The sequence below is a fragment of the Somniosus microcephalus genome, unplaced genomic scaffold (assembly GCF_052327205.1).
Source record: "Somniosus microcephalus isolate GS21.2 unplaced genomic scaffold, FLI_Smic_1.0 unresolved_chr9, whole genome shotgun sequence".
NCBI lineage: Eukaryota > Metazoa > Chordata > Chondrichthyes > Squaliformes > Somniosidae > Somniosus > Somniosus microcephalus.
The window spans coordinates 40,154,198-40,169,716 of record NW_028225187.1 but is presented as its reverse complement, the minus strand read 5'-3'; the positions used below and the strand labels follow the sequence as shown (position 1 = coordinate 40,169,716).

The following is a 15,519-nucleotide window of genomic DNA, read 5'->3' as shown; positions in this document are numbered from 1 at the left end:
CACTTTCAATTTGTTTTCAGTTTTAAATTCCGGGAACGCTATTAACTGTAGAATAAATCTGAGGAATTTGATACTGGATCTGTATCCTTACTTTGGGAATATTCTGGGAGAGCTCTGGAAGAACCCAGAGGGATTGCTATTTATATTCGATGGTTTGGATGAATTCAATGACAGCATCGATTTTGCTGACAATCGGAGAAATACAGAACCTCAGCACAGGTGCACAGATCCTGAAGACTGGTGCGAAGTGTCTGACATTGTGTACAGTTTAATACAGCACAAGCTGCTCCCAGGATGTTCAGTGCTAGTGACCAGCCGCCCCACTGCATTACATTTATTGGAAATGGCTGAGATCGGTGTCTGGGCTGAAATCCTGGGATTTGTTGGTGAAGAACGGAAGGAATATTTCAACAAGTTTTTTGAAGATCAGATGGTGGCAGCAGCTGTTTTCAAACACGTGGAGGAGAACAAGATCCTGTACACCATGTGCTACAACCCTTCCTACTGCTGGATCCTCGGTCTGTCATTGGGCCCCTTCTTTACACAAAGAGACAGGAATCAGAAGCAAGTTCCCAAGACAATCACCCAACTATATTCCTACTATATTTACAACATTCTTAAAAACCATGGCCGAGAGATTGAAAGCTCCCGTGATGTGTTACTGAAGATTGGTGAGATGGCCTTCACAGGAGTCTCCGAGAAGAAGATTGTGTTTGGAAATGGAGATTTGATCAAGTACAATCTACAACCTTCCCAGTTCCTGTCTGGGTTCATGATGGAACTTTTGGAGAGAGATGAATCTGCCCAGAGCGCGGTGTACACATTCCCGCACCTCACCATCCAAGAGTTTGTAGCCGCACTCGCACAATTCCTGACTCCAGATCCCGGGGACATCCTGAAACTCCTCAGAGAAGCCCACAGCAAGGAAGATGGGCGATTTGAGATATTTCTCCATTTTGTTGCTGGTCTCTCCTCCCCACAGGCAGCTCGGCCCCTGGAGGAGTTTCTGGGTCCATTTCTTCATCAAACCACCTGCCGAGTGATTGATTGGTGAAGGAGAAGATTGAAGGACAGATTGGAAACACAACGAGTGAAACTGGTAAAAGGAACCTCCTGAATATATTCCACTACCTGTTTGAGTCTCAGAATAAAGCACTGGCTCAGACCACAGTGGGATCTGTGAAAACACTTACATTTAGTGGATTGCCATTGACTCCGATTGACTGTGCAGTCCTGTCTCATGTCATTGGACTCTGTGATACGATAAAAGAACTCGGTCCAGAGAACTGCAACATTCTGTGTGAAGGACTCCAGCGGCTGGGCCCCGTGCTGCACAAATGCCGGGTGTTGAGGTAACAGTTTATTTGTCTCTAACTGTTGGGTGAATTGTAGAACAGTCAGGCATTGTGTTGCTGCTCCGTAATGTAGGGAAACAAACAGTTCAGTTAAACCAGAGAGAAGCGGATTCAACACAAATATGACCAATAATAAGAGGATCGGTCAGTAATTCCCTAAGGACTGGAGAATCTAAAATGGATCCTTGTGAACAAGTAGAGATCAGCAGATACAGGTCACTGAGAGTCTGATAATTTAATTACAATAAATAATATTTAATAAGGCTGGACAGCGGAATGTAAACATAAAATATAAACAGTCAGTAAAGATAAAATTAATTTTAAATGTTTTCCACATCCACCATATCAACTGGAAACAGGAGAGAAACCCGAGTTTAAATCTCTAACAGTTCGACATTTACTCCAATACTGTGCCCTGTCGAGGGGGTAGTTTCCTGGATTGGGAATATTGGGGGATCGGGAATTCTTTCAGCTGTAAATGTTTACAACTATACACATTCTTAAAGATTTAGTAGATTGATATTCAGGATCTTAAACCTGCTGGTGAAAAGGTTCCACTCTAAGCGGAGTACAGACACACACCGGCCAGCGGTGGGGCCTCGCAAAAAACCGGCGGCTCCTGGGTATACTGGGGGCAGTGAACCCGGGAATTCCCCATAATCTGCCCCCATGTGAGTGAGGCACCGCTCGGGGAGGGAACTTGCGAAAATTCCCAAAAACTGTCGGGCCAGTTACATCTGAAATAAATGTAGAGCCAGCTTAATGGCAATAAAGTGAGAGACTACCCTTCGCTGTAAACTAGGAGCACAGGGACATTTAAAACTTGTAATGGGACAGAATAAACTCTCTTGCTGCTATTGACAAGCATTCACTATAAGCCCTCTGACTCCCACAGCTACCTGGAACACACTTCCTCCCACCTCGCTGCCTGTAAGGACGCTGGTCCATTCTCCCAGTTTTTCTGTCCCTGCCGCATTTGCTCTGATGATGCCACCTTCCATATTAGTGCTTCCGACATGTCTTCCCTTTTCCTCAACCGAGGATTCCCCTCTACCGTGGTTGACACGGCTCTTGACCATGTCCATTCTATCTCCTGCACTTCTGCTCTCACCCCTTCCCATCCCACCCGGAACTACGATAGTGTTCACCTTGTTCTCACCTTTCACCCCACCAGCCTCCGCATTCAATGGATCATCCTCCACCATTTCCGTCACATCCAGCGTGATCCCACCACCAAACACTTCTTCCCCTCACCTCCACTTTCAGCATTCTGAAGGGACCACTCCCTCCGCAACACCCTGGTTCACTCCTCAATCACCCCAACATCCCTTCCTCTTCTCTTTCCCCTTCCCAAGGCACCATCCCATGCAAGCGCAGGAGATGCAACACCTGCCCTTTTGACTCTTCCCTTCCCACTGTCCAGTGCCCAAAACACTCCTTCCAGGTAAAACAGTGATTTACTTATACTTCTTGCCATTTAGTATATTGTATTCACTGCTCACGATGCGGTCTCCTCTACATTAGGGAGACCAAACGCAGATTGGGTGACCGCTTTGCGGAACACCTCCGCTCAGTCCGTAAGTGTGACCCCGAGCTTCTGGTCACCTGTCACTTTATTCTCTGCTCCACTCCCACTCTGATCTCTCTGTTCACGGCCTCTTACACCCTTCCAACAAAGTACAACATAAGATCGAGGAACAGCACCTCATCTTTCAATGAGGCACTTTACAGCCTTCTGGACTCAATATCATGTTCAACAATTTCAGACGATAAACTCAGCCCCTATTTTATTCGTTTCATTATTGATTTTCCTTTTCCCTTGTTTTTCTCTCGCATGTCAGCTGTAGATGACTTTGCCATTGACATTTACACCTTAGCTAGATTCATCATTTGATTTTTAACTTGTCCCATTACCATCACCTTTTGCTTGCACCATTATCCCTTTTGTCTTTTAATCTCTCCTGTCTTCCACCCTATCACAGACCTTCCCTTTTGTTCTTTCCTCCGCTCCCCCCACCTTTCCCGGCCCCTACACTTGCTTAAACATCTGTTACATCTGTAACTTGTTCCAGTTCTGACGAAGGGTCCTTGTCCTGAAACATTAACTCTGTTTCTCTCTCTACAGATGCTGCCTGACCTGCTGGGTATTTCCAGCATTTCCTGTTTTAATTTCAGCATAAATTCTCCTTGTTATATAAAATCCTGGGGGACGGATTTTACAGCAGCAGTTATCATTTCACAATATAACTCACCCCGAGATATTATACAGCTTAATATAATGCACAGAGTATAAAGTACAGGGATTCACCGCTTTATCATTTAATTCTGGGAAAATAACCCCATTCCCATAAAATCCGGGATTTACAGAGCAGCAGAAATGGGACAAATTTCTCCAAATATGACGAGGCCGGTCACTGAGCTCCGGGAGGGTAATTCTGATCATCAGGGAATGAGACCGGACTGAGGGACATTTTAAAGGCTTCACACAGACAGCACTTTATTTAATAAATACATTTACGGACAGTCCCTTAATATAGGGGCAGTTGGACAGAGTGAGGTACATTCCCAGTGAGGGGGGAATTTCACAGGTCAGCGGGCGCCATCAGTGGCGGGTTCGTTGGGACCCCGACCTTACCCGACCCGACCCCACCCCCACACAACCCGGCCCCAACCGACCCGACCCGACCCCGGCCCCTGCCCCCACCGACCCCGACCCGGCCCCACACGACCCGCCCGGGTGGGAAATCGCGGGCGGAAACCAGGTTATTGATTTCCTGAAGTATTTTGTGATTGCTGTAATATCCCAGAGAGAAAATTATATCAGATCCGGGCTTTGATTCCGTTTTTCTCTCTCTCTCTGTTTGTGTTTAGACTGGGTTATAATAAACTGGGAGATTCAGGAGTGAAACTATTGTTTGCTGCTCTGAGGAACCCGGACTGTAAAATACAGAAACTGGAGTAAGTACCAGACTGTGAGAGATTGTGTTTATAATAACTGGATGTCTGACACTGTACATTAATATTTGTATCAGTAATGTTGTTATTAATAAACTCTGGGGATTTACCCTGATTCCTGTTATTTCTCTCTCTGATCCCCAGTCTATGGGTTGTCGGTCTCACAGATTCTTGTGCCGAGGATCTCTCCTCCGCTCTCAGTACAAACCGCTCACTGACGGATCTGTCCATGGAATTCAACTCCTTCACAGACCGATCTGTTCCGGCTCTCAGCCACCTCATACTGAACTGCAGGAGTCTGGAGCGGATCTGGTGAGTGTTTGTGTTAATGTTTAATGTAATACATAGAAACATAGAAACATAAATGATAGGAGCAGGAGTAGGCCATTCGGCCCTTCGAGCCTGCTCCGCCATTCAATGAGATCATGGCTGATCATCCAAATTCAGTAACCTGTCCCTGCCTTCTCCCCATATGCCTTGATCCCTTTAGCCTCAAGAAATATATCCAATTCTTTCTGGAATATATTTAATGAACTGGCCTCCACCGCCCTCTGTGGCAGAGAATTCCACAGGTTCACCATTCTCTGGGTGAAGAAGTTCCTCCTCATTTCAGTCCTAAATGGCTTACCCCTTATGCTTAGACTATGACCCCTGGTTCTGGACTCCCCGGCCATCAGAAACATCCTTCCTGCATCTAGTCTGTCCAGACCTGACAGAATTTTATAGGTTTCGATGAGATCCCCTCTCAAATTTCTCAACTCCAGTGAGTATAAGCACAATCGACACAATCTCTCCTCATACGTCATTCCTGCCATCCCAGGTATCAGCCTGGTGAATCTTCGCTGCACTCCCTCCATGGCAAGAACGTCTTTCCTCAGGTAAGGTGACCAAAACTGCACACAATACACGAGGTGCGGTCTCATCAAGGCCCTGCACAACTGTAGCAAGACATCCTTGTTCCTTTACTCGAACCCTCTTGCTACGAAGGCCAACATACCATTTGCCTTCTTAACCGCCTGCTGCACCTGCATGCTTACCTTCAGCGACTAGTGCACAAGGACACCCAGGTCTCTTTTCACTTCCCCTTCTCCCAATCTATTGCCATTCAAATAATAAACTGCCTTACTGTTTTTGCCACCAAAGTGGATAACCTCACATTTATCCACGTTATAGTGCATTTGCCATGTTTCTGCCCAATCAGCCAACCTGTCCAAATCGTATTGGAATTTCACGACATCCTCCTCACAGCTTACCCTCCCACCCAGCTTTGTGTCGTCTGTAAATTTGGAGATATTACATCCAATTCCCTCGTCCAGATCATTAATATATATTGTGAACAGCTGGGGTCCTAGGACCGATCCTTGCGGTACCACACTAGTCACTGCCTGCCACTCGGAAAATGACTCGTTTATTCCAACTCTTTGCTTTCTGTCCACCAACCAGTTCTCTATCCAAGTCAATACCTTGCCCCCAATCCCATGTGCCTTAACTTTACACGCTAATCTCTTATGTGGGACCTTATCGAAAGCCTTCTGAAAGTCCAAATACACCACATCCACTGGTTCTCCCTTATCTTTTTACCAGTTACATCCTCAAAAAATTCCAGTAGATTAGTCAAGCATGATTTGCCTTTTGTAAATCCATGTTGACTTTGCCCGATCCTGTCACTGCTTTCCAGGTGCTCTGCTATTACATCTTTTATAATAGGCGCTAGCATTTTCCCACTACCGATGTCAGGCTTACCGGTCTATATTTCCCCGCTTTTTCTCTACCACCTTTTTTGAATAGTGGGGTAACATTAGCTACCCTCCAATCCATGGGTACCGTTCCAGAGTCTATCGAGTTCTGGAAGATGACCAGCAATGCATCTACTATCTCTAGGGCCACCTCATTAAGTACCCTGGGATGTAGACCATCAGGCCCTGGGGATTTATTGGCCTTCAGTCCCATCAATTTACCTAACACCATTTCCCTACAAATGCTGATTTATTTCATTTCCTCCCTTTCATCAGATCCTATGTTCCCCGGCATCTCTGTGAGGTTATTTCTGACCTCCTTTGTGAAGACAGAACCAAAGTACGTATTTAGTTGGTCAGCCATTTCCTTGTTTCCCACGATAAATTCCCTTGTTTCTGACTGTAAGGGACCTATGCTTGACTTCACCAATCTTTTTCTCTTCACATATCTATAAAAGCTTTTAAAGTCAGTTTATATGTTCCCTGATAGCTTACTCTCATATTCTATTTTCCTTTTCTTAATTAATCCCTTTGTCCTCCTTTGATGACTCCTAAACTGCTCCCAATTCTCAGGATTATTGCTTTTTCTAGCCAATTTATATGTCCTCTCCTTGGATATTATGCTATCCCTAATTTCCCTTGTTAGCCACGGTTGAGTCACCTTTTTTGTTTTATTTATATGCCAAACTGTTATGAACAAATTCTGTAGCTCATCCATTCGGTCTTTGAATGTTTGCCATTGCCTATCCACCATGAACCCTTTGAGTGCCATTCCCCAATCAATGCTAAGCAACTCGCTCCTCAGACCATCGTAGTTTCCTTTATTTAAATTGAGGACCCTTGTCTCTGAGTCAACTACTTCATTCTCCATCTTAATGAACAATTCGAACATATTATGATCGCTCCAACCCAAGGGGCCTCTTACAAGATTGCTAATTAATCCTTTCTCGTTACATAATACCCAGTCTAGGATGGCCTGATCTCTGGTTGGTTCCTCGACATATTGGTCCACGAAACCATCCCGTAAACACTCCAGGAATTCCTCCTCCACAGTATTGTTACTAATTTGGTTGGCCCAATCTATATGTAGATTAAAGTCACCCATGATGACTGCTGTGCCCTTATTGCACGCTTCGTTAATTTCCCTTTTAATGCCATCCCCAAACTCTGCCTTACTGTTTGGAGGTCTATATAGTGCTCCCACTAATGTTTTTTTCCCCTTTGTATTTCTCAATTCTACCCATACAGTTTCCACATCATCAGAGCTAATATCCTTCATTACAATTGTATTAATCCCTTCTTTAACCAGTAATGCTACCCCACCTCCCTTTCCTTTTTGCGTATCTTTCCTGAATATCGAATACCCCTGGATGTTGAGTCCCCAGTCTTGGCCATCCTTGAGCCACGTTTCCGTAATCCCAAACAAATCATATTCGTTTACCTCTATTAGCGCAGCCAATTCATCAACCTTATTACAAATGTTCCTCGCATTAAGACACAAAGCCTTGCGGCTTGTTTATTTAACGCTCTTAGACCTATTAGAATTATTATTTATTGTGGCCAAGTTTGATTTAAACCGTTGATTACTCTGACTGCCACTTTTGTTTTTCTCCTTCCTATCTTTTGCTTTTATCCCTGTTTTCCTTTCCTCTGTCTCCCTGCTCAGGTTCCCAAACCCCTGCCATTTTAGTTTAAACGCCCCCCCCCAAACAGTGCTAGCAAACCTCCCCGCAAGGATATTTGTCCCGCTCTGGTTCAGGTGCAACCCGTCCGACTTGTACAAGTCCCGCCTTCCCCAGAAGCAGGCCCAGTGATCCAGGAAACTAAAGCCCTCCCTCCTGCACCAACTCTAGCCTCGCATTCATCTGCTCTATCCTCCTATTCCTATACTCACTTGCATGTGGCACTGGGAGTAATCCAGGGATTACAACCTTTGAGGTCCTACTCTTTAATCTGCTACCTAGCTCCCTAAATTCTTGCTGCAGGACCTCATCCCACTTCCTACCTATGTCGTTGGTCCCAATGTGAACCACGACCTCTGCCTGTTCACCCTCCCCCTTCAGAATGCCCTGCAGCCGTTCAGTGACATCCTTGACCCTGGCACCAGGGAGCAACAAACCATCCTAGAGTCACGTCTATGGCCACAGAAATGCCTATCTGTTCCCCTAAAGATAGAATCCCCTACCACTATTGCTCTCCCACTCTCTTTCCTCCCTTCCTGAGCAGCAGAAGCACCCCTGATGCCAGGAATTTGGCTGCTGCTGCCTTCCCCTGGTGAGTCATCCACCTCAACAGTATCCAAATTGGTATACCTGTTTGAAAGGGGGTTGGCCACAGGGGTCCCCTGCACTACCTGCCTGCTTCTATTGCTCCGCCTGGTGGTCACCCATTTCCCTGCTGCCTGTGCAGCCCTACCCTGCGGCGTGACCAACTCATCAAACGTGTAATCCACGACCCTCTCAGCATCATGAATGCTCCACAACCCATCCATCCGCAAATCCAGCGCCTCAATACCGCCCATTAGTAGCTGCAGCTGGATGCATTTCTGGCACACATGGTCATCAGGGACACTGGCAGCGTCCCTGAATTCCCACATAGAGCAAGAGGAGCATAACACGGGGCTGGGCTCTCCTGGCATGACTTACCCCTTTAATTAAGTAAAATATCAATGGGATTCAGTCACTTTTCTGGGTAATATTTGTCTGTAATTATTATTGTAATATTAAGCCCAGTCTCGCGGTTATTTACATTGCTGTTCAATCTATTTATTTCCTGATTAGTCTTCAATCTGTTTCAGGCTGTTGGATAATCAGTTCAGTTTAACCGGACAGAGGCACCTGAGGGCACTTCAGGAAACGAGACCCGGACTGAAAGTGGGGGTGTGAACAGTCCAAGTGATTGACGCCACTGCTCCCATTGTGTGACTGTTGCAAGTGGTGACGTCACTGCTCCCATTGTGTGAACATTCCAAGTGATGACGTCACTGTTCCCATTGTGTGAACATTCCAATTGATGACGTCACTGCTCCCATTGTGTGAACATTCCAATTGATGACGTCACTGCTCCCATTGTGTGACCATTTCCGGCCGTTGATTTGATTTCAATTTAATTTAAGGGTTTCCAGCTCGAGCTGAACGCGTCATCTCCCATTTTGAGGTCAGAGGCCCAGCCACAGGGTCACGTGACTCAGCTGCTCCCCAGGCTGCACCCTTTTCAAAATGGATGTGTGAGTTTCTGCAAATTGCCGAGTCTCTGATTGTGTCTGTATGTGTGTGCGTGTCTGTGTCTGCAAATTGCAGAGTCTGAGTGTGTGTGTCATGTTACTGTAAATTTTAGTTCAATGTGGGTGGGAGGGAGAATGTGAGTAGCAGACAGACAGACAGTCAGTCTTCTTATCGTGTCCACGGACAGTCTATACATAGCCCTGCCAGAACTGGACACATTTTTGCACCTTGTTGTTGAATTTGGCAAGATCTTCAACAGTGCACGGTTCCTCTAACGATGGACATTGCAGGAGATGTTGCATAGTCTGTGCCTCCGTTCCACATTCACAAGTTGTCGGGCTGGTTGAATATCCCCATTTGCTTAGTGACACCTTTGAGCAACCTACACTAGTCCTAAGTCTGTTAAGGCACTTCCAGGTTGCCCAGTTGCAATTAGCTCCTGGGGGAAGGCTTTCATCAAGTAAAATTTCCATCGCTGGGGGTTGTTCAAGACTGGCAAGCCGGTCTTTCCACAAGGCAATGTGGGCTTCAGATGAGGTTGATTGTAATGGAACAACACTGTTCATGAAGCTCTTTGTTGACTTTAGGCGGCTGGGTGTAGGTGTATGACAATGCAGAGGGTGTCTCTCATCTGATGTTTGACGGAGTCGCTCTTTCTTGCTGGCTACCTTATATCAGGGGGAGCGATACCCACCAGGATATATAGGCTGTTGGTGTTTGTTGGTTTTAAGCAACCTGTGATAAATCGGCAGCTTGCATTCAGAACAGCATCCATCTTCTTGGCATGAGTAGACCTTTCCCATGCAGGGCAGGCGTATTCGGCAGTGGAATAGCAAAGAGCACGTGCACTGGTTCGCAATGTTTTCGGGCTTGTTCCTCATCTTTTGTTATTGAGCTTATTCAGGATGCTGTTTTGTACGCTCACTTTTGCCTTTGTCTTCTCGATGTGGTTCTTGAAGGTGAGGCATCAGCCAAGCATGCCTCCTAAGTAGATAGGGTGCTCGCAATGCGTCAGTGTTGCTCCACACCAGGTTACTTTCAGCTGACGTTTGGCTTCACGGTTTCTGAGGTGGAATGCACAAACTTGCATCTTTGATGGGTTTGCGCGAAGGTGGTTTTCTTCATAGTAGGATTTTAGTCCCTCCAAGGCCTCAGAAAGTGTTTTCTCCACGGCGTTAAAATCAGTGCTTTGGGCAGTGAAACATAAGTCATCATCAGCATATATAAAACGGCGTGTAACACCGTCTATAGGTTGGTCATTCGTGTAGATGTTGTACAGCAGCAGTGCAAGCATGCTTCCCTGAGGAAGACCATTCTTCTGAATACGCCACCTGCTGCGCTTCCCACCTAGTTCAACATAGAACCGGCGATTCTGAAGCATGCTTTCTAACAGCTCTGTTAAGTGAATCTCTTTTGTCATCTCTAGAATCTTGCAGAGGAGACGTCTATGGTTCACTGTATCGTAGGCTGCTGACAGGTCTACAAAAACAGCACCTGTTAGCATCCCTTGCTCAAAACCATCTTCGATGTGTTGTGTGAGGTTGAGCAGTTGGCTTGTTGATTTGCCAGGGTGGAAACCTGCTTGCTCTGGAATGATCTTCTCATCTACAGTTGGTGCTATCCTATTGAGTATCAGGTGTTCAAACAGCTTATAGCTGTGGCAAAGCAGTGAAATTGGCTGAAAACTCTTAGGATCTGAGGGATCCTTTCCAGGCTTTAATAGTGCTATTACATGTGCCTTCTGCCAGATATTAGGTAGCTTGTGTGTTGCCAGACAGTGGTTGAACAATTGTAGGAGCTATTTCTTTGCTTTCTGTCCAAAATGCTTTATCTGCTCCGTTGCTATGTTGTCAAGACCAATTGCTTTCCCGTGTTTTAGACTAGATATACCAGTTTCTAGCTCTTCCATGGTGAATGGTCTAGTGAAGCCAGGATCATCGCTGTACTCCTTCCTATGTAGTTGTGCTCTTGGTTGTTTCTTGTTGATTTTTCCATTTAGGAGCAACCGGTGTGCAACTTGGTTAGCAGATACATTTGGATGTTGGGCAGCTTTCTTGGGATCACCTCCAAGTTTGCGTATGCGAGACCATGCCTTCTTGCTGTTTTTTATAAGATCTGTTGTCTCTATCAAGGTGTTCCAGGTGTTTTGACGTTCTTGAGAGATACTTAACATCACCCTCTCATCGGTAGATATTGTTTCCTATGAGAAGGGGTCAGATTCAAATATTGAGACCTACTCCCAGTAGAGTTCAGCATTCTCCTTGGTGAGACTAGGGATGTAGTGTACTCTGCAACCTCGGGGGATCTACCTTCTAGCTGTTTTTTGGACAGCTTTTGCAAAGAGGTTGTAGTGCTCAGGTAATAGTTTAATGCGTTTAACCTTGCGGTCAAGTGCTCGTGTAAAACTGTTCCAATCGGCCTTCTTGAAGTTGAAGCGCCTTTTGAATGGTACGACGGTTGGTAACACTGCTGCATTTACCTGGATGCCAATAGGATGGTGTTGTGTCTGTGGTATTGGGTCTGTGACAAGCTTCTTGCAGAGGCCAGCGATGTCGTTGCTGGCAATGACAAGATCTGGATTATATCTATATTTCCAGTGGGCACTGTGGAAGGAGGCTGGCAATTTAGGATCGTGGATGAGACTAAGCTGGTTAGCGTCCATCCATTGTTCAACTGCTTCTCCATCCTTGCTAGTCTCCTTGTACCCTCATTGGGTACTGTGGCTATTAAAGTCTCCAATGATGATCTGTGGTTTATTGTGCAGGTTGGGTACAGGGTTAGAGAGGCTGAAATCTGTGCCAGGTGGCTTGTACACTGAGGTCACTAGTACTTTGTTCCGCTCTACGGTTAGAATTTCGATGTTGTCCTCCTCTGTTTTAGAAGTGGCTTCTACAACTGAACCAGCTCTAACAAATACAGCACTGCCATATTGTTGATGAGGTCTTTCAATAGCCAGGACCATTCCTGGTATATTTGGGTGGTTGTTCTCACTTCCTCTATGTGTCTCCTGCAGGCAGAGGACATCACATTCCAACTCGTTGCATAATGTAGTGAGGATGTTTTGTTTAGCTATAGAGAACCCTTCAACGTTAGCAGATATAACAGTCAATGCCGGTCATGAAAAAGACCCGTGTTTCTGACATCGACGACTACTTCCGTCTTCAGGCATGCTGTGTGTGGTGGTAGTAGAATTGGTTGAAACAGGGCCGCGATGTGAACGCTTCTACCTTAACCCCAGAGAGTCAGTTCGAGTGAGAGAAACATGAAATCAGAAAGCAAGTTGCAGAATAGAAAGCCTGTTTCTGTAGGCCACAAAGTGAAAAGATAAGATACTGAAAAGTGCCTTTTTGGTTTAAGTCTTCCAACACGGCAGTCATCGCTCTGCAGCCTGGCCAAGCTGTGAGTGTGTGTGTGTGAGAGAAACAGAGGGCAATAGCTGATGTTTGTGTGAGATGTGGTTTGCTGTCTTATTACCTGCTGTTGTTGTATTAAACCCTATTGATTCCATTCTGGCCTGGTCCACATGTAATGCTGTTGTGTATCACTTCATTGCACTTTTTTCACTTCACTTCACTTCAAGACAGACAGTCAGTCAGTGAGATACTGAAAAATATCTTTTTGGACTGTCTGCGAATAAAAGCTGCTCTGGGAAGTTTACATTCATGTTATTCCACTCCACTCAAATCAAGACAAGGCTGGCAGGCAGTGAGAGAGACACATGAAATCAAGACAACAGGCAGAATAGAAATAAAAGCACACAATGCTGGAAATACTCAGTATGTTAGGCAGCATCAGTGGAGATACAGAGAAACAGAGTAAATGTTTCAGCTCGATGACCTTTCGACAGAACCTTGCCAGAATCTGACAAAAGGTAAATGAGCTGAAACATTGACACAATTTCAATCTCCACAGATGCTGCCTTACCTGCTAAATATTTCCAAAATTTTCTGTTTTTATTTCAGATTTCTCACATCCACAGCATTTGCTTTTGATGCAGAATAGGAAGCCTGTTTCTGTAGGCTGCAAAATGAAAAGATAAAATACTGAAAACTGACTGACTGCTTTTAAACTGCCAAACAGAGCAGAGCAATGATAAAATTCAACTTTCTTTCATTGCTGACAGTGACTTGTGGCAATTTTAAGGCTGGCCTGTGTGTGTGTGTGTGTGAGAGAGAGACAGACAGACAGACAGCAAAAGCTGGTGTGTATGCAGGGCTTGTCTGTGTTCAAGTTATCTGCCATGTGCATCGGTACTGAATCTCATGTCGGAAGAAAACAGAAAGTATACAACATTAGATCATACTGATTTTAATCCAGACTGCACTGCTGTGGGATCTTACTTTCCGTTTCTTTCAAGAATTTTGTAAAAAGCAAATCTACATATATACATCAAGCCATTTGATATTTCTCTGGACTAGACTTTATAGGGGAATGTTTGTGGAGTGTTTCATGGCATGTCCTGCTGTGCGATCTTACTCTCCCCTTCAGCCCAACCCAAACAAGACAAGATATTTGTAAAGAAAAAAGCATATATTTTATTTTTTAAATTATTTTCAGAACAATCCATTTTATTTTTTTCTGGACTGGGCTTTATTGGGGAATGTGCTTGGGATGTTTTCAGAGCAAAAGCTGCTGTGCGATCATTCCATTCAGTTTATTACACTCCAGGCAAACCACAGACAGGCAGACATTTAATTAACAGAAGTAAAGTATATATATTATTATTTATTCCTGATTGTATTTACATCTTTTCACCCTCCTGGGCTTTCATTTCCTCTCGGGGACTCAGATTTCAGGGGCCTCGGCTTCACTACTTCCTGTTGGATTGACCTCATCAAACATGGCCGCACAGCCAGGAAGGGACATCATCAAAAGTAGACACTCCCAGGCTGCGTCCCTTTCAAAATGGATGTGTGAGTGTGAGTTTCTGCAAATTGCAGAGTCTGTGTGAGTGTGTCTGTATGTGAGTGGGTGTCTGTGTGTCTGCAAATTGCTGAGTCTGTCTGAGTGTGTCTGTATATGAGTGGGTGTCTGTGTGTCTGCAAATTGCAGTGTCTGTGTGAGTGTGTGTGTCATGTTACTGTAAATTTTAGTTCAACGTGGGCGGGCGGGAGACTGAGTGGCAGACAGTCAGCGAGCGTGAGAGAGACATGAAATCAAAAGGCAAGTTGCAGATTAGAAAGCCTGTTTCTGTAGGCCACAAAGTGAAATGATAAGATACTGAAAAGTGTCTTTTTGGTTTTAATCTTCCAACACGGCAGTCATTGCTCTGCAGGCTGGCCAGACTGTGAGTGTGTATGTGAGAGAGAGGGCAATAGCTGGTGTTTGTGTGAGGTGTGGTCTGCTGTCTTACTACCTGCTGTTGTTGTATTAAACCCTATTGATTTCATGCTTGCCTGGTCCATTTAATGCTGTTGTGTATCACTTTATTGCACTTTATTTCACTTCACTTCAAGGCAGACAGTCAGTGAGACACTGAAAAATGTATTTTTATAATTTCTGACAAAAGCTGCTCTGGGATCTTTGCATTCTTTTTATTCCACCCTTCTCAAATCAAGACCAGGCAGGCAGGTTGGCAGGCAGTGAGAGAGACACATGGAATCAAGACAACAGGCAGAACAGAAATAAAAACAGAAAATGCTGGAAATACTCAGTATGTTAGTCAGCATCAGTGGAGGCACAGAGAAACAGAGTAAATGTTTCAGCTCGATGACCTTTCGTCAGAACCTTGCCAGCATCTGACAAAAGGTAATCGAGCTGAAACGATGGCCCAGAAATTCGGGTCGGGGTCTTCCCGCGGGTGCAAGCCCCCGACCTACACTTACCTATCGCGCTGACATTTGAAGACTGGGCCTGCGGGGATTTCCGGTCTGTGGCCCGGTTCAGCTCCCGGCGCGCTGTGCGTGCGTGATCCAGTGGCGTAGTTAGTGCGATGAGCCGGCTGGGATCACGTGAGCACTGGGCAACAAATGGGAGTTTACAAAAGTCCATTCATGAGTTAGACATAAGACCTGTCAAACTCATGAAAAGTACGGGCACCCAAAACACTACTTAAACTTTAAATAAAAGTTAAAAAACATTCCAATAATTAAATTAACTATTAATAACTTTAAAAAACTAATTTGAACAATTAATCAAATTTTTTATTCAAGAAATCGGGTTCAAAAATTAACTTGCCTTACTGTAAATTCTTAAAAATAATAAACCTGTGGAAAAAAAATTCTAACTTTAATTATTAGACCACTTACC

At 44.9% G+C, this 15,519-nt stretch overlaps 1 protein-coding gene across 1 annotated transcript; it reads left to right on the top strand.

Moving 5' to 3' along the window:
- The first annotated feature begins 257 nt into the window (after positions 1 to 257).
- Positions 258 to 14,659, top strand: LOC147085104 (NACHT, LRR and PYD domains-containing protein 3-like). Its single transcript, XM_085979755.1, has 4 exons — positions 258 to 1,352; positions 4,227 to 4,313; positions 4,455 to 4,622; positions 8,844 to 14,659. Exon 1 carries the CDS (start codon positions 344 to 346, stop codon positions 1,052 to 1,054), a length of 711 nt encoding a protein of 236 aa, XP_085835881.1. The 5' UTR covers positions 258 to 343; the 3' UTR covers positions 1,055 to 1,352; positions 4,227 to 4,313; positions 4,455 to 4,622; positions 8,844 to 14,659.
- The last annotated feature ends 860 nt before the right edge of the window (positions 14,660 to 15,519 follow it).